The 18,828-nt window shown below is 61.5% G+C and overlaps 4 protein-coding genes, 1 long non-coding RNA gene and 1 other non-coding gene across 13 annotated transcripts in view; 2 read left to right on the top strand and 4 right to left on the bottom strand.

The window, feature by feature from the left end:
- Window positions 1–662: 662 nt before the first annotated feature.
- On the bottom strand, window positions 663–5,458 carry Mcrip2 (MAPK regulated corepressor interacting protein 2). Of its 2 annotated transcripts, XM_047534097.1 has the most exons (5): window positions 5,298–5,458; window positions 5,087–5,216; window positions 1,625–1,752; window positions 1,276–1,377; window positions 663–996 (listed from the first exon to the last, which is right to left on the bottom strand). In XM_047534097.1, the coding sequence occupies exons 1-5, from the start codon at window positions 5,347–5,349 to the stop codon at window positions 926–928; spliced, it is 483 nt and encodes a 160-aa protein (XP_047390053.1). In that variant the 5' UTR covers window positions 5,350–5,458; the 3' UTR covers window positions 663–925. The 2 variants fall into 2 exon arrangements, with proteins under 2 accessions (XP_047390053.1, XP_047390054.1); XM_047534098.1 differs by lacking the exon at window positions 1,276–1,377.
- On the top strand, window positions 4,842–12,207 carry Mettl26 (methyltransferase like 26). 5 transcript variants are annotated; one of them, XM_047534094.1, is made up of 8 exons: window positions 4,842–4,976; window positions 10,353–10,466; window positions 10,571–10,990; window positions 11,153–11,315; window positions 11,429–11,488; window positions 11,692–11,759; window positions 11,856–11,934; window positions 12,008–12,207. In XM_047534094.1, the coding sequence occupies exons 3-8, from the start codon at window positions 10,794–10,796 to the stop codon at window positions 12,053–12,055; spliced, it is 615 nt and encodes a 204-aa protein (XP_047390050.1). In that variant the 5' UTR covers window positions 4,842–4,976; window positions 10,353–10,466; window positions 10,571–10,793; the 3' UTR covers window positions 12,056–12,207. The 5 variants fall into 5 exon arrangements, with proteins under 5 accessions (XP_047390050.1, XP_047390051.1, XP_047390049.1 ...); XM_047534093.1 differs by lacking the exon at window positions 4,842–4,976 and adding an exon at window positions 7,923–8,078; XM_047534095.1 differs by lacking the exon at window positions 10,353–10,466 and having other exon boundaries at window positions 4,960–4,976.
- LOC124970607 (uncharacterized) lies at window positions 7,919–10,421 on the bottom strand. Its single transcript, XR_007106158.1, has 3 exons — window positions 9,981–10,421; window positions 9,420–9,556; window positions 7,919–9,181 (listed from the first exon to the last, which is right to left on the bottom strand). It is a non-coding gene; the product is annotated as an uncharacterized LOC124970607 (long non-coding RNA).
- Trnag-ccc (transfer RNA glycine (anticodon CCC)) lies at window positions 10,469–10,539 on the top strand. The gene has a single exon. It is a non-coding gene; the product is annotated as a tRNA-Gly (tRNA).
- Window positions 12,208–12,508: 301 nt separating the features above from the next.
- On the bottom strand, window positions 12,509–17,029 carry Wfikkn1 (WAP, follistatin/kazal, immunoglobulin, kunitz and netrin domain containing 1). Of its 3 annotated transcripts, XM_047533822.1 has the most exons (5): window positions 16,962–17,029; window positions 15,405–15,468; window positions 14,674–15,022; window positions 14,130–14,162; window positions 12,509–14,038 (listed from the first exon to the last, which is right to left on the bottom strand). In XM_047533822.1, the coding sequence occupies exons 2-5, from the start codon at window positions 15,407–15,409 to the stop codon at window positions 12,563–12,565; spliced, it is 1,863 nt and encodes a 620-aa protein (XP_047389778.1). In that variant the 5' UTR covers window positions 15,410–15,468; window positions 16,962–17,029; the 3' UTR covers window positions 12,509–12,562. The 3 variants fall into 3 exon arrangements, with proteins under 3 accessions (XP_047389778.1, XP_047389779.1, XP_047389780.1); XM_047533823.1 differs by lacking the exon at window positions 14,130–14,162 and having other exon boundaries at window positions 15,405–16,968; XM_047533824.1 differs by lacking the exons at window positions 15,405–15,468; window positions 16,962–17,029 and having other exon boundaries at window positions 14,130–14,289; window positions 14,320–14,759.
- The window catches only part of Rab40c (RAB40C, member RAS oncogene family), a 32,788-nt gene continuing 30,943 nt past the window's right edge, over window positions 16,984–18,828 (bottom strand). The window contains exon 7 of the mRNA XM_047533826.1: window positions 16,984–18,740. Coding sequence (XP_047389782.1) covers window positions 18,460–18,740 — 281 coding nt within the window. The 3' untranslated portion in view covers window positions 16,984–18,459. The remainder of the gene's footprint in view (window positions 18,741–18,828) is intronic.

Raw genomic sequence — 18,828 nt, forward strand, 5'->3', positions numbered from 1 at the left:
CGGGGCCGAGACGCGCCTCCCTAGGAGTGGGCTGCAGGGCCCCTTCCTCCGCGTAAGCCTGGAGGGGCAGGGAGGCCGAGCCTCACCCAGGGCTTTGTGACCCTCTGGAGGAACCGGGCCAGCAGCCGCGGTACTGTGGGTCTTCTGCCCAGAGGGCAAGGCCGTCCCTGTCCCATCAGTCAGGCAGTGCCAGTGCCCATAGGGGCCCACTGGCTCAGGCTCCTAAACAACCATATTTATCCCCACGGGTTCACCACACACTCCCAGACCTGCAGGACGTCTTTACCCAGTGTCCTTTTAAGCCAGGCCGGTGACCTCAGAGAGCGGGACTTGGCTAGAATCCCATTTCAGGGCCAGTTCTTTGCCCTCTCTAGGCCCTGTTGCTTTGGCAACAGTAAATGCCAACACAAGAGGAAGGGTGAGTGGCAGTAGATGGGGCAGAGCTGGCTCTACAGGCTTGCCAGCAGAAGGAGCTGGCCGAGGCCCCAGCACCCTGGTCAGGAAGAGAGCTGGGTGAGAAGCCAGAGACAGTAGGACAAAGCTGTGTAGCCCCTGCTGACTGAGGAGCACCGAGGAGGTGGCTCAGCTGGCCTGGAGTCCTGGGCTGGGAACTGAAGCGACATGAGGACCCCACACTCCCAAGTCAAGGCCACTTCAAAAGGGCAGTTTCTCAACTTTATTAGCCTGCAGCTCTTCCCTGCCAGCCCCAGGGGCTGGTCCCTGGGCAGTGAGCAGGATTGAGGTCAGACAGGTTCCGCCTCTGGCCCCTGCCAGCTTGGGATAGCTGGACCGAGGAACCACAGGTGCAAAAGTCCAAATGTGGCACTTCAGGTGAGGCCAGCTTCTAGCTGACTGCAAGGTGGAGGGTACCATGGCCTCCTCTGGTCAAGGGTCCACCGCGTCAGTGTTCCTTCTCAGGCAGCCACTACGAACAGCTGGTGATCCTAGCCAGGAACTGCTGGGCCCACCACTCATCCAGATCGATGGGCACGAAGTCTGTGGGCAGAGCAGAAGCTGGACAGTGAAACCACCTTCCAGACCAGTCACTGTCTCTACTCTTAAGCTGACCACAGGTCCCTCACTCAGACTTCAAACAGCAGGCATTGGGAAGAAGGGGTCCGGCTCGGGAGTCCCCTCCCCAAGCCCCTGGGACTGGAACCTGGCAGGGCCCAGGTCAGGGGCAGAGAGGCTAGGGGAGGACAGTGACACAAAGGAGGGCTCCTTGGGGGTACAAGGTCTGGGAGAGTCCCTGGGAGAAGAGGGCTGGGGGCTCACTCTGTAGCCGGGGATCGGGTGTCCTCTCCACGTACTGCACAGGCCTTGGCCCACTCTCACTGGCCTGGCCACCATCCAGCTGTCGCTCCACCTGCTGCCAGGCTATAGGGGATGGGTGGTCAGGCAGAGCCAGACCCCTGGCAGCCCCTCCCTGCCGAGGGCCTAGTGGCCACCCTGGACTCAGGCCAGCACTGGGAGTAGGCAGTCTTCTGGGTGGTCACAGGACAGACTACAGCGAGCCAAGGAAAAGCCCAGCCCCGTCAGGCTGCAGTGGGAGGCAGACCTGGATCCATCCCGTTGACCTCACTGGGACCCGTAGCCCAAGCCAGACCCTCTGGCCCCTCACTACCTTCAGACACAAAGCGGACATTCTCCTCGTGGGCCAGTGTGTAGGTCTCTTGGGTTCCCTCCAGAGATGGGGAGGTGGTGAGGGGCCGCCGGCCATTCACTCGATTGAACACAAGTCTCGGCCCTAGACTGTAGGAGGGAGGAGACAGTGTGGTCAGCACCTATCCAGGCCCAAGGGCCACCTGGCAGAGTTCAAGGGCAGCCTTGGACCATGCCCACTGCCCCAGACCAGGCCCAGCCTGGCCCTTCATCAACCACAGAGCCGTGGCCTGCAGCAGCTGATGCAATAGGCCTCTCCTGCAGGCCCGGAGCCCAGCTCAGCTCACATCTGCAACCCTTGGTCCCAGGGAGGGGCCACCAGCGGTATCCAGCCCTGCAGAAGGACAGCCAGTGTCCCTCTGCACTGCCCTTCACCCCCACCGGCTAGGCCTTGAGCAGCACAGGTTGACCTCAGCCATGACAAGGCCCCTTGCCCAGCTCCACCTGGCAGGGGCACTTCCTGCTCCACATGCTGCTCCGCCTCACTGACACCCAGCGTGGGAGAAAAGACCTCACAGCTGGATGGCTGCCATTCCCTCTCCCTGGCCGCCCCCAGGATGAGCACTGAGAGCCAGGGAGGACCAAGTTGGGAGAGTGTGACCACACCCGGCCCATTCCCCATGAGCCAGAGACAATGGGCAACACAAGTGAGATGGCCCCCACGGTGCTGCACAGGATGTCCAGGGGGCCACTGAGCTGGTCCCAGCCAGACAGGCCCAGGGCAGGGCTCAGCCCTGCACGCATGATGCCAAGCACGAAGCCCAGGGAGGGGCCGTGGAGGGAATGGGGCCGCACCTACAGCAGGAGGTGGGAGCCGGAGTCCTGGACTGCGCCTGCCGCTCCGCCAGGCACTCGCGGTCCCGGGCGGCCTGCTCGCCTTCCTGGGCTCAGGTGCCCCACGCCGCTCTGGGTTCCTCCTCAGGTGAGAGGGGCACTAAAATAAAGAGGAGGGTCTTGAGGGGCGCAGGGTCCTGCCAGCCCCGAGGCCGGCAGGGTCTTGTGGCCACAGAGAACCTTAGATGTGCAGATGGAGACTGGGAAGGGGCAGTGGCTCCTCCCCAACCTCGCAGCTGCCTGAGCTGCTGCACCAGGTCTGTCCTCCCCTTGGCAGCCTCCCCACCCTGAAAGACTTCAGACTCCAAGAATGCCTGTAGACTGGACGTCAAGTTCTAACAAGGAAGAAACGTGGCTGGGCCTGTGGATTACAGGGGATCTGGGTGGTGGTGCCGGGGCTGAGACGGGCCCAGCAAGGCGATCCACTACCCCGCCAGTTACATGAGGCCCAGGCTGCACCTGTGAGGACAGCCATCCTCTATCAGACAAGCTCCAGCCCACAGGCACCCCACAGACTTCCTCTCATTTATCCCCTCCAGCACCTCTGAGGAAGACCAGCAGCCCATTTTTTAGTCCAGGAACCTGGGCTGCAGAAAGAAGTGTCCCACACAGCAAAGGGGACAGCAGCAAGATTTGGCAGTAGTCTGGACCTCAAAGCTCACACCCTTGACCCAGTTCCAGCCCTCAAGCCAGCCTCCTTCACATGTCCCTGCTGGCCACAGGCCCCACCTCCCTAACCCTGGTGGTCCCTGCATGCCCCCTACTACCCCTGGGGACAGGTAATCACACTGCTGCTTTTTTCTCCCTATCTCTCAACAGGACTGTCAAAGGTGCAGATCCAGCTGGCCTGTCCACTTTCAAAGGCAGTGCCCACATCTGTGCCCAGCTTGAACCAGAGCCCATACATTTAGCAGGGCAGGAGCTCTGGGACTGCCGTGTGCCATCAGGACAGGCAGTGGCCACCACAGTCCTTCTCCCACAGTTGGTCAGAGGACCTCTGGGTGGTCCAAGCTGCTTAGAAAGGAAGCTGTGGGATTGTTGGGTGGTGATGTTGGAGGGTGGCCCCTGAGAAGCAGCGGGAGGAGGCGTGGGGCTCCATGTGGAAGCCACACAGCTGCCAGACTCTCCCCGCCCAAGGACTGGGAGGGGTGCAACCCACTGACTTCAGAGGAAGGAGGATAGTGAGCTCTGCCCAGTCCAGCAGAGCTGGAGCCCATCTGGCTCCAGCATGCCTGGCCTGGCTGGCTAATGGAAGACCTCAGGTGTCCACCCCACATCTTGTCTCCTGAGAGCCTAGGCTCTAAAGAGAACAGCCAGTGGCCTGGGAGTGTCCCTTGCAGCCCTCGCCCACTTAGGAATCTGAGCAGCATCATTTCCTTTCCCTCTTCCTTCCTGCCTCCTTGACACTGTCCCCAACTCTGCCAGGGACCCACCTTTGCTGTCCCCAGTAATGGAGCCTTGGAGAGGAAGACGCTTCCCCAGGTAAGAGGTGTGGGGTCCACCAGCCACGCTGGCCTGCACTTCCTGACTGAGTAACCACATGGTGGCTATACACCATGGTGGGTCAGCTTTCTCCACTGAAGTGGAACAGCCAGGACACAGGCTGGTGTCAGCCAAATGTCCCCAAGACCCCATCACCCCCTCCCCAGGGCGCACCTCTGGCCTAGGACAATACCTCCAAAGAGACCCCCAACATGTCAATGTGTCCCTCCAGCAAGAAGCTCCCCACTCCAAAGAGTGAACCAATTGTCCCTACATCCCTCCACCTGTGGATTCTGAGAGGGGCGTGGAAACACGTGCACCTCAGCTGTAGCTGCCCAGCACTTCTGGCCCCTCTGGGGGCCGTCTGTCCTCAGCTGGGAAAGCCCTCTCCTCCTGGGCTGTGCCACACACTGTCTCAGGGAGCCCTGAGCCAATCCTGTGCCCCCCCCCACCTGGGGCCTAGGCCCAGGAGCCTCAGGCCTGTACCGGGTAGGAGCAAAGTCCACAGGCCCCGGAAACAGTAGAGTAAATTAAGCCAAAGAAGTAAAAGGTTCAGTCCCAGAAGGCTAACCTCCAGGTCATAGTCCTTGGAAGCCAAAGAGGCCAGGACTGAGCCTCCTTCGGGGCCCTGGGCAGGCCTCTGGTTAAGAAAGGAAGGAAGCTGCAGGCCCTAACACACGGGGGCATCTGCTGGGAAGGCGGGACTCCAGAGTCCCATGGTGTCTGGGTGAAGGGCAAAGGAGGACAGGGGTCAGGCAGGGCCAGAGGGAAACACGTGCACCTCTCCCACAAGGACACCCAGGAGACCTTGAGGGCCAGCGCTCTGGGCAGCTCTCCCCAGACCTTGACCTCGCTGCCCAAAAGAGGTCCAGTCATACAGCCCAAGGTCGCCCGGCGCGTCTGCCTCCGCCACCCGGAGCCCCCGCGACCCACGAGCGGATCGCAGGCTGGCAGGGCCCACGTGGCCAGGAGGGTTCGCGCAAGCCAGGCCCAGCCAGGTGGGCGGAAGCGCAAGCGAGCTGACCGGCGCGCCCCGCTCCTGCGCGCCGTCGGCCTCCACCGACCTCTCCCCAAGGTCACTCTCCGGGCCGCCGGCGGCCGCGCTCACCTCGACAAGGGCCAGGGTCCGGGCTGCGGCGCCGAGGGCTGCGCTCGCGGGGGTGGCGAGGCCGGCGGCGCGGGCTGCCGGCATTTCAGGAGCTCGCCGAGCCTGCTCTCCACCTGCTGCTGCGTGGGACCTGCGGGCGCGGGGAGGGCGCGTCAGTCGCCGCGGACCCGCAGTGCCTGCGCCCGCCCGCGCCCCTGCCCGCTGGGCGCACCTGTGCGGCGCTGCGCGACCAGCTTGCTGGGCCCCTTGGTGATGGTGTACATGGTGCGCCGGCCCGCGCCCAGGGCCGCTCCGCCCTCGCTCGCCCACGGTCCCCGCCCGCCAGCCCGATGGGCGCCCGCTGACCGCTAGCACTCGGAGACGCGGCGGGAGCGGCCCCTTTAAGTGCGGCGGGTCGGGCAGGGCAGGAAGGCGGGGCGGCTCGCACACGCCCCCTGTCCTTAAAGGGGCCGCGCGCTGGTGCCGGACTGGCCCGCAGCGCAGGCGGCACTCCCAGCTGTAGGGCATGTGACCGCGACGCGGTGCTGCAAGCAGAACAGGACCGGCGGCCCCTCGCGGCCCAGCCAGGGACAAGGCTGCCGGGTGCCTTGGAGGTCTTGGGACAGGGCGCTGGCTCTGCTGCTTGCGGGTCCATGCCAACTCCAGGAGGGGTGGGTCCTCGGTGCGCGGTGCCTTCGCCGGTAACACGCGAGAGGCTGCCCTGCACTGGATGTTAGGGCTCCACCGTGGGTGTTTCCGCATTGAGGGGGAGTCTCAGTTGAGGATATCGGTAGTGAGGGGAGCCTCGGTCGGGGGGAACCTGTGCTGGGGGGTGCTGTGCACACGCCGGAAGCAAGGGAGCTTCTGCTTACATTTGAGGGCCCTCACCCAAGTGCCTGGAGAGGTCTGGGTCGATATTGGGAGTCACTTTCATTCTAGGGGTTCTAAGAAAAAGGGTGAATTTGGCAAGGGACAGGAAGTGGCAGTGCCCCCAGGTGGAGTCAGGAAGCCTGGAGGCCCAATACCAGGTCTAAGCCCAGGAGGTGCTCAGAAACCTGATCCCCTGAGTTCTTGCTGGGCTTCCCCAGGTGGTCTTTGGTGAGAACCAAAGGGTCTCCTGTCACATCCTGGGCAGGAAGGGGACCACAGCACTAGTGGCCTCCTGGATCCTGTGCTAGAGATCCATCCTTAATGCCTCACAAGAAACAGCTGAGCATTGGTGCAGACAGGTCTCAAAACCCACCCTGAAGCTTGCTGCTGCCACTGTGGCTGGCAGGTTCCCTACTCCTCCAGATGTTTGAGAAAGGTCCATCTGTGGGGCACAGAGGGGAGACTGGGGCTGGGCTGGGCTGGGGTGGGCTGGAGCACCTCAGGCAAATCTGTTTCCAAACCAGCAAGATAAATAACGTGGATGAGCTGGGGGTGCCTCCTGGTGGAAGTGGAGCAGGGGACCTGCCCTACCTGCCTGCTCCTCCTCACTCCCAGGCCTACAAAGTGTACTTGTGTGGCTGACTGGGGGACCTCCAGGGTGGCCGATCTGTCCTGCTTCTTGTGGCCCCTGCATGCACAGCAGCAGGGGAAGGGGCTGCCCAGCCTGCAGAAAGCCGATGTTCAGGGAATCCAGGTCCAAGCATGCCCCTTAGGAAGGCCCCTTCTTTGAATGGATGCCCAGTGCCTGTCCCTCCCCCACAAGTACTGGAGCAATGTGTCTTCAAGGCCATGTCCTCCCAAGTAATCTGTGCAGCCTGCTGACTGCCCTGGCCTCTCCTGGTGGCCTTGAGCATGCTGCTCATCACTAACACATGCTGGGGAGCAATGGTGGAAGTGCACCGAAGGGCCTGGGCAAGAAGGACCTGCAGGGTCAGAGCGGGGGCAGCGGGGCACAGAGAGCTGCAAGGCTCCAGTGGGGAGTGCGTATCCCGCACAGACAGGAGCTCTGAGGGCGGGCCTGGCACGAAGGCGTCCCATCACACTGGCTTCCCCCAGACCTGCTGGGAAGACAGGACTTATTCAAGCCCAGCCCCAGCGTGCACAGCCCTGACAGGAAAACAAGCCAGTGTCGTTTTAAACTGTTGGTGGCCAAGCCACAAGGTCCAGGCGTCCAGCCCAACAACAGGCTGCATCGGAGTTCCAAGGTGGGTGTGGAAGCCCTTAAGCCAGGGAGAAGCAGGGGACAACTTGATCTGGGTGGGGTGAGAAAGTCTGGTCCCCAGGACGGCACAACAAGGAGCCAGGAGAGTAGAGAGACTGAAGGACAGGTTGTGAAGGGCAGGCAGCTTAGGCCCTGCGCCTGAAGGGGACTGGTCTCCCCAGAGGGGCTTCTCAACCTCACAGCTCCCGTCTTGTCCCTGGTGGGAGGTTGGAGCCTGGGAATCTCCCATGATGACAGCCCAAGAGACCAGCATCTGGATGGCCTCAGTTCTACTGCAGGGACAGTGGTGCTAGGGCCAGCTCTAGTTGGGCAGGCCATCGGCTCAGCTCTACTGCCGTCCTATCATATGGCCTCCCCAGACCCACACTATCTTCTGGAAAAGCCCCTGCAGAGCCAGCATTTTGCAGCCAGCAGCATTCCCTGTGGTCAGAGAGGTGGGGGCCCATTCTAGAATTAGGCAGCTGGCAGGAGGGGTCCCCCACCATGCAGTGAAGGAAAAGGATCTTCAGAGACCCCAATCATCCTAATTTATACTGGAGATTGAACCCAGGGCCTTGTGCTTGCGAGGCAAGCACTCTACCAACTGAGCTATCTCCCCAGCCCCCCAATCATCCTAATTTAAAAAGTATTTTTCCCTTTTGGAAAAGACTGTAAATATTAACATTTTATGTACAAACTTTCATTCATATTCAATTGATTTTCCAGGTTAGAAGTCACACTCCGACCAACCCTGACTTCAGTATGAGCTTATGCCAGTGAAGAGGTGACCAGCAGCTCTTCCTGGTAAAATCTCTGGCTCCAGCATTCACCACCCAGTTTCCTGGGCAAGGCTGGACCCACTTCCACATCCATCCTTTTGAGGTTGGTGACCCTCAAAAGATGTATCCAGGAAGGCACAGTGTCAATTTCTGGTGACTCAGGAGGCTGAGGCAGGAGGATTGCAAATTTGAGGCCAGTCTGGGCAACTTAGTGAGACCCTGTCTCAAAATAAGAAAGGGCTGGGGATGTAGCAGAGCGTCCCTGAGTTCATTCCCAGTACCATAATCTGTTCGTGTCTCCACCTGGCACTTGGAGAAAGAGTTTATAAATGTAATCAAGGCAAGAAACTTCAATATAAAGCCATCCTGAATTAAGGTGGCCCAAAACTGAGGGCTGGGGCCCTTTTGAGAGGCAGAGAGGTAGGTCTGGACACAGGGGAGGCTGTATGAACACGGGAGTGAGACTGGAGCAGTGTGGCAGCATATGTTTTAAAGTTACCATGTTTGGGGTAATTTCCTACAGCAGCTAAATAACCTGATATACCGAGGAGAGTGGTGGGGGAGGGAAGGGGGAGCACTGCATAGGGCCTGAGAAGGAAAGTGGGATGCTGGACCCCCACTGGACATTGCAAGGCAATGAACAGTGGGCACATGAGCCTGGAGGACCCAGGAAAGAAGCTGGGCCCTGCTGTTGACTCAGGGTGAGGTGGGGCATGGCACAGACTCTTGTGTGGAGGAGGATGGCACAGGATTGACCCTCACTCATCAGGCATGGCCAGACCCCAAGACAGTCACAGGCTGGGAGGGGAAGTGTGTCCAGGCCAGGGCCAGCAGGTGCTGCAGGACCTGGGAATCCCTTGTCCCTTCTACAGCACAGAACCAAGGACCTGTGGGGGCTCTGGGTCCTGGTGGTTTGATCTCAGGTGGAGAGGTGGCCCCTGCCATGGTGCCTCCCACTAGACTCAGCTGAATTCAGCCTCTGGCTCTCGACTCCAACAAGTTCAACCCTGGCTACCCAGGGAGGTGTCATCCCAGGAGCTCCAGACTGCTGCTAGCACCTGGCACTGTGGGGAAATGTGTGCTCCCACACGTGGACTGCAGGAACACCGCTTGGCCGCTTCACTGCTTCTCTGCCAGGCACTGAGCTCAGGCAGTGCCGAGGCCAGGACGCCGTGCCCGTCCTGCGTACAGGCTGCGTGATGGACGCTGTGGAGGGAATCAGGGAATCAGAGTCGAGTACCATTAAGCACAATGCCATTTGCTGAGCACTGTGGGCAGTTCCTTAAAGCAGGGTCCCTATCTGTGTGCAGAGAATCCCAGGGGGAAGTCTGGGTAGTGAGTGGCACCTGTACCTAGGTGGTCCCTTGCCGTCAAAGTCCTCCAGGTCTCCTGGAGTTGCTCTGAGGTGGGGGTCTGATAGAGGGATCAAAGAAGAAACCGTCACCTGCTTCAGGACCCAGTCAGGGTCACTACCACCACTGGACATCAATATCCACAGTGTTGTCTGGAGGAGGCGAGGCCAGCTCCAGGGCTCCCCCAGTCCTGGACTGGCTTCTTGCTTGCTTGCTTGCTTTTCAGGAGCTAGATGGATACAATACACTTATTTTTATGTGATGCTGAGGATCGAGCCCAGTGCCTCACACGTGGCGGGCCAGTGCTCTACCACTGAGCCACAGTCCAGCCCAACTGGCTGCTTTCTTGAGGGGGCTGTCCTACGTGGCAGCCCTACATCACTTCCCGTCCCTGGACTCATCAGCTCCCGGGTCTAAACGCATTCACATCCCATCCATGCTGGCCATTGGTCAACTCTGGATAAGCCCTCAGCAGCAACCCCCGGCTAACGTCCCAGCCGGGGCCATCCTCGGCTCTGGCCCGCGAGGCGTGGGGTATGGGGGTTCTTGGCCGGTCCTGACTGCAGAGCACTGCCCTCTGCCTTTTCCGGACCGGACCCTCTGAAAGGTGGATCCCAAGCCGAATATTCTGAGAAGCTCCCTTGGGTACGCACACCTCGCAGCGTCAGACTGGATTTCACGGCCTCTGCTCCCGCTGCGGGCCCCGAGCGGGCTCTGGTCATCTCGGTGTCAGAAGTCCCGGGCATCACTGTGTGCCGGGCCTGACCAGCCGGGTCCCACCAACCCGGAACTAACGGGCCGCCCAACCAGGGTCCCACTAGGGCCCTGTCCATCCGGCCCTTCTCACCAACCCCAAGCAAGGCCCCGCCCACCAGGGGCCCCGCCCACCAGGGGCCCCGCCCGCCAGGCCCGGACGAGGGGCCCGCCTCCTTCGACAACCCGTGGTTGTCTTGGTTTGCATGACTCAGGCTCGAGTGAAGGCGGTCCTCGAATCTGCGTCGCACATCTCGCTTCCTTCCCCTCAGGCTCCGGGGTGCACCACGAGACCGAGGTCAGGTGACGACAACGCATGCGCTGTGTCGCTGCGCGGCCGGCTCACGTCATAATTCTTAGGTCTTGCGGAAGCTTCTCTCAGCCAGGTGCGCCGCTGGTGTAGTGGTATCATGCAAGATTCCCATTCTTGCGACCCGGGTTCGATTCCCGGGCGGCGCAACGTCGCGTTTTGACTTTTTCCGATCTCTAGAACCAGTTCTTGAAGGGAGCGGACCGGAAGCCAGTAGGAATCGCCGGCTGCTTTGCACCGCGAGACAGGCGCGCGGTGAGTGACGCGGGGCCTGACCAAGAGGAGGGGCGTCCGTAAACCCGCAGCGCCGGCCGCCGGGACGCGCCTCCCGGGGCTGCGGACCCACCCTTTAGGGGTGTCGCGCGTCCCGTGGCAGTTGTCCACTCCGGGCGGCGCGGTCGCGATGCTGGTGGCGGCGGCCGCAGAGCGCAACAAGGAGCCCATCCTGCGCGTGCTGCAGCAGTACGTGGACCCGGCGCAGCGCGGCCTCCGCGTGCTGGAGGTGGCCTCCGGCTCGGGCCAGCACGCTGCGCACTTCGCGCGGGCCTTCCCGCACGCCGAGTGGCAGCCGTCCGACGTGGACCAGCGCTGCCTGGACAGGTGCGCAGGTGCGGCGGGCGCGGGCTGCCCGAGAGGGCGGCCGCGCTGGGGGGCGGTCAGGCTGTGGAAGCGGTAGTACTGCGGGCATGCTGCTTGGCCGCTCCGGGCGCCTGGGGGAGCGACTGCAGGGGCCTCGGCCCGCTCACGCGCTGCCCTCCACAGCATCGCTGCCACCACGCAGGCCCAGGGGCTGTCCAACGTGAAGGCCCCACTGTACCTGGACGTGACCTGGGAGTGGGAGCACTGGGGAGGGATCCTACCGCAGTCGCTGGACCTACTGCTCTGCATCAACATGAGCCACATCAGCCCCCTAAGCTGCACCGAGGTGGGTGACCACAGAGATGCCACAGGAGGGAGTGGAGGCCAGGCTGGCCTCCAGCTGGGGCCCCTCCAGGGCCTGGGAAGGTGACTCACTGCACCCTGCCTCCTCCTCCCCAGGGGCTTTTCAGAGCAGCAGGACATCTGCTCAAACCCAAGGCTCTGCTCATCACCTATGGGGTGAGTCGTTCTGCCCCAGGGCCCTGCCCCTCTTGTGTCCTGCTGGGCTCTGCCCAGGCTCCCAGCTGGTCCTAGGCTTCCCATTCTTGGGGGCAGGAAGCAGGGGTTTCCTTTTCATTCTCCAGACCTCAGCTGGCCAGTGTGCCCATAGCCCACTGGGGAATATTCAACTGACCCTGGTTCTATGTCCCCTGTCCCTGCAGCCCTATGCAGTCAATGGGAAGATCTTTCCCCAGAGCAACGTGGACTTTGACCTGACCCTAAGATGCAGGTCAGAGCTGGGTGAGAGGGGCCTGGCTCAGTGGGCAGGTGGGCTGGGTGTCCCTGGTTGGCTGTGGCCAAGACCCCACCTTCCTCCCTGCTGCAGAAACCCAGAGTGGGGACTGCGGGACACAGCCCTCCTTGAGGACTTGGGTCAGGCCAGTGGTCTGCTCCTGGAGAAGATGGTAGGCAAGGGTGAGCTGGGGTGGAGCGGCCTTCCTGGGGCCCAAGGGCCACTCCAGCAAAGTATTTCCGCAGGTGGACATGCCAGCCAACAACAAGTGCCTGATTTTCCGGAAAGAGTAACTCCTCTCCTTCATCCTGTGTGCTTGTGCCCAAAGACTGGTCAAAAACCAGAACTCCACCTGTCTCCCTGGACCAGGTTTCTAGAATGACCAGCTCCACCAGTCGGGTTCTGAGTCTGGGCCCAGACTGCCTTGGAATAAAGCACTTTCTGCTGCTCATTGAGTATCCACCACACTGTGGGGTGGGTGGGAAGAAGGGTCTGGCCTGTGGGTTTGGGCTTGGAGGCATCCTGGGCCTCCAGGGATAGGCAGAATGGAGCTGGTCCCCACCTGTGATCCTGGAGAGACGCCTGTGGGGCAGAAGTCCCCAGGGTGAGCTGTTGCTCCCTGGTGACCTCAGATGGAGCCAAAGCTCCATTTGGTGGAAGACTCCCAGCTGGGTAACAGGCCGGGGGTGGGGGGGACACCTGGAAGGGTTACAGTCCCCCAGCAACAGCAGCCGTGAGTTCCAAGGGCAGGGAAGAGCTTTTATTCGTCCAGAAGGAGGGCAGAGGGGGACGGGGCAGGGCTAATCTTGGAAGCGGTTGAGCAGCTCGCAGGCCTTCTTCTCCAGCAGCTCTGATATCTTCTTCACCCGCTTCTCACTTGCAGCACGTACATAGCTGCCAGGGTCCAGCACGGCCACACCGTCACGCACCTCGCCCATGATGACCAGTGGCCCATCCCCAGCAGACACATTGGGGCAGGGGCAGGCCCAGTCCATGCCACTCAGTGTCACCTCCAGGTACTTGGTGCCCAAAAACTTGAGGCCCATCTTGTCATCCTTCAGCACATCGTCCAGAGCTACACGGGCAATGCCGCCCGCAGCCTCGGGCTCCTCCAGCACCTCGGTCAGCCGCCCCACAATGGCAAAGTCGCTGCGGCACAGGCTCAGCGCCAGCTTGCTCCTGAGACGGCAGGCCCGGCAGGGCGGCGTGCGGGGCACAGGGCAGGCGTCCTCACAGCGCTCCCGGCTCTCAAAATTGTTGCCATTGCCCTCACAGCCGCTGTACAGGAAGGGCAGGCACCGCTGCAGAAGTGGGCTATAGGCCCAGCGTGGCTCCCAGCCCTGGCAGGGCCCCTGCACCGCTGGTAAGGTGCAGGCGTCCCCAGGGCCGCGGGCGCAGGCTTGCTGGCACGCCTCATATGTCTCGAAGCCCCGGGCGGCCCCGTCGCATTCAAGGGCGGGGAAGGTCATGCAGCCACCGCGCTGTGGATCGAAGTTCCAGAGCACATGGTGTGGGGAGGCAGGGCCAGTGCAGGCCTGCGTGCCAGGCAGGCACTCCGCCAGAGTAGGGGCACCGTGGGCCCTGTCCCTGGCCGGCTCCCGCTGGACCACAGAGAGGGGGAAGTCGGCCCTCAGCAGGCCTGCGGCATTACGCGCAGTGCAGGTGTACAGGCCGGCATCCTCTGGCCGGGCATTGTAGAGCACCAGCTGCCCGATGCTGGTAACCACGACGTTGCCATACATCTGGTCAGGGCGCATGATCAGGTTTTCCTGCTGGTGGCTCTGCTTCTCCCAGGTCACAGCAGGGGGTGGGCGGCCACTGACCTCGCAGTGGAGGCTGGCTGTGCCCCCCACATGCACTGCCTGTGGGGAGGGACTGCTGTACAGGGCAGGTGGCATGGGGGCAGCCCCCGGCGTTGGCCGGGCTGTGGTCTCCGGTGGCCCTGGGCTGCTGGGCGGCCAGCTGAGGACATGCTTGCAGGGTACCACGTGCAGGTGAAGGCCACGCAGGCAGGCCTCAGCGTCCATGTAGCAGCGATTGTAGTAGGTGAGGCCGTCAGAGGCACAGGTGAAGTGGGGCTCCTTTTCGCAGCGGTCACGGCAGCGGCACACGGGCTGCCCGTCCCAGATGTCGCAGTCAGAACCCTGCTGCGGGCACTTGAAGCCCTCACAGGAGGCTGCCGTGGTGGGTGCAGCTGGGCCATCTGGGAAGCGGGCTGCCACGCAGCTCTGTAGCCCACACACGTTGGCACAGCACTTCTCCGAGGTAGCGCAGTCCTGGGGGAGGGGGGCAGCTCAGCGGAGCCCCGAGGCCCTCCCACCTGGCCCAGGGTCTCCACCTTGCCGCTGCACCAGGATGTGCAGATACCTGCAGCTGCAGCCCCCTGAGCTGGCTTCCCCTCTGGAAAATGGAGGAAGTGCTTTTTGTCCAGTATGATGAGCTGCAAGGCCACATGTCACCTCACTGAATCCTCAACACCCCCAAGCAGGACTCCTGTGGTTCCCAATGAGCCCAGGCCTGGCTCAGTGGCAGATCTGGGCTGGGGGCGTGGCTCAGCAGGAGTCTTGCTTAGTATGAGGGAGGCCCTGGTTCCATCACACAGGACCCTGTACCCACCCCCAATCACCCCTTTACCAGTGTGAGGGAAGGTTGCTGTGCAAGGGGAAATTCAGAGGCCTGTGTCCACTCTGGTGGACAGAAGATAACTGCTGCCCAGGCAGGGAAGAAACAGGTCTGGTGAGGGCAAAGATGGGGTATCACCCGGGCCCCTCGTATGGGGGGGTCATGGCCAAAACTCTGGCAGAGAGTGTAGAGAGCTCAGTAGGAAGTGGGTTCCTGGGCTGCCCCCACCCCCAGGGAAAGGGCTGGGGTGGGGCCAAACACCCGAGCTCCCTGGGGTCCCCACGCTCACCTGATCCCTGACGCACTCACGCTCGCAGGTGCTCTGGGCGTCCACCCACAGACTGGGGCTGAGCTGGTTGGGGCACAAGCCTGGGTGGTTCCCTAGCTCTGGAAGCAGGCCAGCCCCCAAGGCCAGCCTGACGATGAGGAACAGAAGCAGGAGCAGCTGCAGGGAGGGCATGGGGACCACAGGGCCAGGGGGCAAGGCCGTGTGACTGCCAGCCCCTCCTTGGGCCCCAGAGCACAGCAGTCTGCAGGCATCCACTCTCTTGGTGACCGGTTGTCCCTGCCTTGGACTGGCCCTTCCTCTCCTCTGTTGATTCTTTGGGTTCCCCTTTGGCCCCGGAGGCTGGAGCCCACTGCAAATGCCCACCCCCCAGCCCCAGTTGGGTGGGTTTTGGAATCTCAGATCTCCGTGCAGCCCTGCCCCTCCCTCTCCCAACCACTGCAGGCGACTCTCAGGTCCTGGTCAGCATAGGGAGAGGAGGGGAGGCTGGGGAGGGGCCAGGACTCAATAGCGCAGGGTCATCAAGGGGCGGGGAAGGGCCAGCTCTGGCCAGAGGAGAGGAGGGGGACGACACAGTAGCTCAGAGTCCCTCCCCCCATAGGCTGAAGTCAGCTGGGGTCAGTGTCCTTGAAGACCCTCCCCCCTCAATTCAGGGGGGAGGGGTGAGGCCAGAATTCAGCAGCTTTTGTCCCCACCCTTCAGTCTCCCATGGGGAAGCGGGTTCAGGTACCTACCTCATCCCAACTGACCACAGGCCTGGGTCTCCCCCCCAAGGCAGGTCCAGATGGTACCTGTCACCTGTGAATCCAGGTAAGGCAAAGGAGTGCTATTTCAGCCCAGCAGATGGAGAGGGGTCTGTTCACTTCCTGGGAAGAATTTCACTTTGATCTGTGCCAGCACATCTTGGGGTGAATGTGAAATCTGCAGGGGTCAGGCCTTGGCAGCTCAGGCCCTGGGTTGACACAGAGGACTCTGCATTCCCAGAGATACCCACTCTGCTGAAGCCTCTGGCTATGGCCCAGGCCCAGGCCCAGGTCCTTCCTCAGCAGGGCAAGGAGGTGCAGAAGTGACGCCTGCAGGCATCCTGGGGTAGAAAGGGAGGCCTGCATGTGCTGGCCACAGTCACGCCCTGAGGCTGCCCAGCACTAGGATGTGGCTCCACATCAGTATCCTAGGGATGGCCAAGTCTAAGGGCATCTAGGTACACCCTAAAAGAGCAAATGTCCGCCGGGTCCAGTGGCCCACTCCTGTAATCCCAGCAGCTCAGGAGGCTGAGGCAGGAGGCTCTAGAGTTCAAAGCCAGCCTCAGCAAAAGCAAGGTGCTAAGCAACTCAGTGAGACCCTGTCTCTAAATAGAATACAAAATAGGGCCGGGGATGTGGCTCCAGGGGTGGGTGCCCCTGAGTTCAATCCCCAGTACCAAAGCCAAAAAACAAATGTTCTACAAGCTGCCCAGGGCCTGCAAGCACCCGGGAGTCTTTCCCTGCCCCCAGCTGCCTGACCTGGGGGCCAGCTGGGCTGGCGGCCCCTCCTCCACTGGGGAGCAGGGAGCCTGAGATCAAAGGCTGGTGGCAGGACAAAAGGCTGCCTGGAATTTGCCCTTCCAAACCCTTCTGTGGCTCCAGAGGTCTGGGGGCCCCAGGAAGTAGCCCTGAGTCTGACCTCCTGACCCAGGAGGCAGGGTAATAAAGAGCTTGGTCTGGCCAGAATGGAACTAAGAGATGGTCGCCAGGCACCAATGTCTCCTGGCTTACTGGGGAGCTGTGGTGAGCTAGCCCCTGATAATGAGGAGTGGGTGGCGAGGCCATCCTGCAGATGGGGCAGGACAGGAGCTCACTGCAGCCTGGCAGGCCATGCAGGGATAGCCGAGGCCTAGAGCACCCAAGGAGCAGCACGGGACCCTGGAGTATGGGGCCATCTTCAGAGTAGAACATCCTCATCCTGCTCAGATCTGACCTCCAGGGCATGGCTCACCCTTTGCTGAGCAGGACTAGGTAGGGCCTCACCCTTGGGGTCCCTGAAGCTGTGGCAAGCTGTGGGTGCTGAAAACGAGGGCTCCATGTGGGAAGGTGTTTCCCCAGGAAACTGGCTTATAACCAGGCCAGGCCACTCCAGCCCACCATCAGCCCTGTGTCCAGGTATGCAAACCCAGTGTGGCTGCGGTCATCAAGGTCAGCTCCTGAAGACAGATGGCTCAACAAAGCTGGGGGTCAGGTGGCCAAGCACAAAGCTGTGCAGGGCACCACTGCTAAACCCACCCCTACCGCCACAGCCCGTAAAATTGGACTAACCTTACAAAACCAACAGGGAGGGCACAGCTGAATTACATTTACTGTACAAAGAAACAAGAACAGCTCAAAGGACACAGGAATGCAGGGTCCAGCAGCAGTGAGGGTAGTGTTGATATGGTGCACATGGGGCTGTCCAGCTCCTTAAAATAAAGTCTGCGTAGTTCTGTTCACAACTCCAGAGAAACGGGCCTTGCTGGCAGCAACAGGACCGCTGGGGCTGGGAGAGGATGGAGCTGCCCCTGCCACAGGCTCCCCAGCACAGGAGCCATCTCCCAGAATAGCAGGCCATGGTGCCACGTCTGCATGTCCACGGTGCCCTGAAACACCTGCAGCAGGACTGTCCTCTGACATGTGCACTACGAAGGACCTGGAGAGAGGGTTCCCAGCCCAGGGAGGGCTCCTGTGGTGGCCGGGGCCTGAGGGCAGGAGGTAGAGTTGAGCACCAGTGTGGCCAAGGGTGGGGGCGCCGGGTGAGGGGGCAACACTGAGGAGGACCAGGCCATGGCTTCACAGGGTGAGGATAAGGGTGCTGTGCACTGGCACACGGGCTGCTGGGAGGTCCTCCAGAGGGGCCCCAGGTGCAGACAAGGCTGCTGTCCAGGCAGTACCACTAAACAGGTCAAAGAGGTTCCAGTGGCATGTGACCTCACAGGCAAAAGGGCGGCATGGATAAGAACAAGCCACTGGACACCTGGCAGTGTCTGGTTCAGATGCCACCAGTGTCACTCCAGTGTCACTCAGATCTACAGATGGCTCTGCATCCTCCACCTGGAGACCTGTTCTACGTAGTGACTGTCACCAAGGGTGCCCACTCACAGCAGACGGACCCTGGAGTCGCTCAGGGAGGTCCCTCACACCCTGCTTCTCCCCTTTCCTGCAGGTCACACGTCTGCCTGTGCCTGGCACACTCGTCACCCAAGTCAGAAACAGATGCTGGGCCAAGATTACTGCCAGAAGCTTCTAGGGGTGGGGGAGGCCTCTCTGTCTCTTACTGGCACGGGCGGTGCCAACACCCCAGGCAAAGTGAATGTGAATCTAAAGAACAGCTGCTCTGACTGCACTCCTGCTATCACCGCTCGAGTCCCTCCCTCCCCAGATACACGGGCCCTCCTCATGGCTGCTGTGGTGTGCAGAGGCAAGCTCAGCACGCAGATGCATCCAGCTTCCCTGACAGCCTTTTAAAAAATGTACAAAACAGGCAAAATGTTTTCTATATAAATAAGGAAGGGGAGCCAGACTCCCTCCTGGTCCAAGCCCAGGCAGCCTGGAATCTGGGGTTGATTCAGATCAGGGTCTCCGTAGCACCAGCAGCCCAGCTGCCCAAAGACCCCTGAGCCCCGTCCATGGAGTGTGCTCTCCCCTGCACGCTCCCCCCACCTAGCGGGTGTGGAGGAGAACCTGACGCTCTGGAGCAGGCTGTGTGGCCCAGTCTTCCTGCCCAGGAGCGCTCTTCCATCACTGAGCCTCCCCGAGTCTGCAGAGTGCTGCCTGCTGCCTGCTAGGAGATCTTGCAGTTGCTCCGAGAGCAGTTCTGGGGAGGGCTCTGGGGGGGGCGGATGGACTTGGACCTCTTGAGACTGTTGCCCTTGCTGCTGCTGCCCCCAGCCCCACTGGCCAGGGAGTAGGAGCGGCCATGCATCATGACAGCATTCATGCCATTGGCCATGGAGAAGGACTTGAGGTGGCTCTTGATGGTGACGGGTAGGGGAAGCTTGTCGATGAGGTGCACTGGGGTGCAGGAGACGATGGCACGGCAGCAGAGGTCCTGCAGGCTGAACACTGCGGGGATCAATGGAGGCCAGGTGAGGCCCACCAGGGCAGGTGCTGAGAAGCTGCCCTCTCCCAGCCAGGACAGGGCTCTGCCCCC

Source organism: Sciurus carolinensis, chromosome 18, assembly GCF_902686445.1.
Source record: "Sciurus carolinensis chromosome 18, mSciCar1.2, whole genome shotgun sequence".
Taxonomy (NCBI): domain Eukaryota; kingdom Metazoa; phylum Chordata; class Mammalia; order Rodentia; family Sciuridae; genus Sciurus; species Sciurus carolinensis.

Coding starts and splice junctions, on each gene's coding strand:
- Mettl26 (XM_047534094.1), top strand. CDS start 10,794: ATGCTGGTGGCGGCGGCCGCAGAGCGCAACAAGGAGCCCATCCTGCGC. Junction 10,991..11,152: donor GACCAGCGCTGCCTGGACAG/GTGCGCAGGTGC, acceptor TGCCCTCCACAG/CATCGCTGCCACCACGCAGG. Junction 11,316..11,428: donor GCCCCCTAAGCTGCACCGAG/GTGGGTGACCAC, acceptor CCTCCTCCCCAG/GGGCTTTTCAGAGCAGCAGG.
- Wfikkn1 (XM_047533822.1), bottom strand. Junction 14,163..14,673: donor GTGAGTGCGTCAGGGATCAG/GTGAGCGTGGGG, acceptor TCCATTTTCCAG/AGGGGAAGCCAGCTCAGGGG. Junction 14,039..14,129: donor TCAGGGGGCTGCAGCTGCAG/GTATCTGCACAT, acceptor CCCCTCCCCCAG/GACTGCGCTACCTCGGAGAA.
- Mcrip2 (XM_047534097.1), bottom strand. CDS start 5,349: ATGTACACCATCACCAAGGGGCCCAGCAAGCTGGTCGCGCAGCGCCGC. Junction 1,753..5,086: donor GGACCCTGGCCCTTGTCGAG/GTGAGCGCGGCC, acceptor TCCCTCCTACAG/TCTAGGGCCGAGACTTGTGT. Junction 1,378..1,624: donor TGTCCGCTTTGTGTCTGAAG/GTAGTGAGGGGC, acceptor CATCCCCTATAG/CCTGGCAGCAGGTGGAGCGA.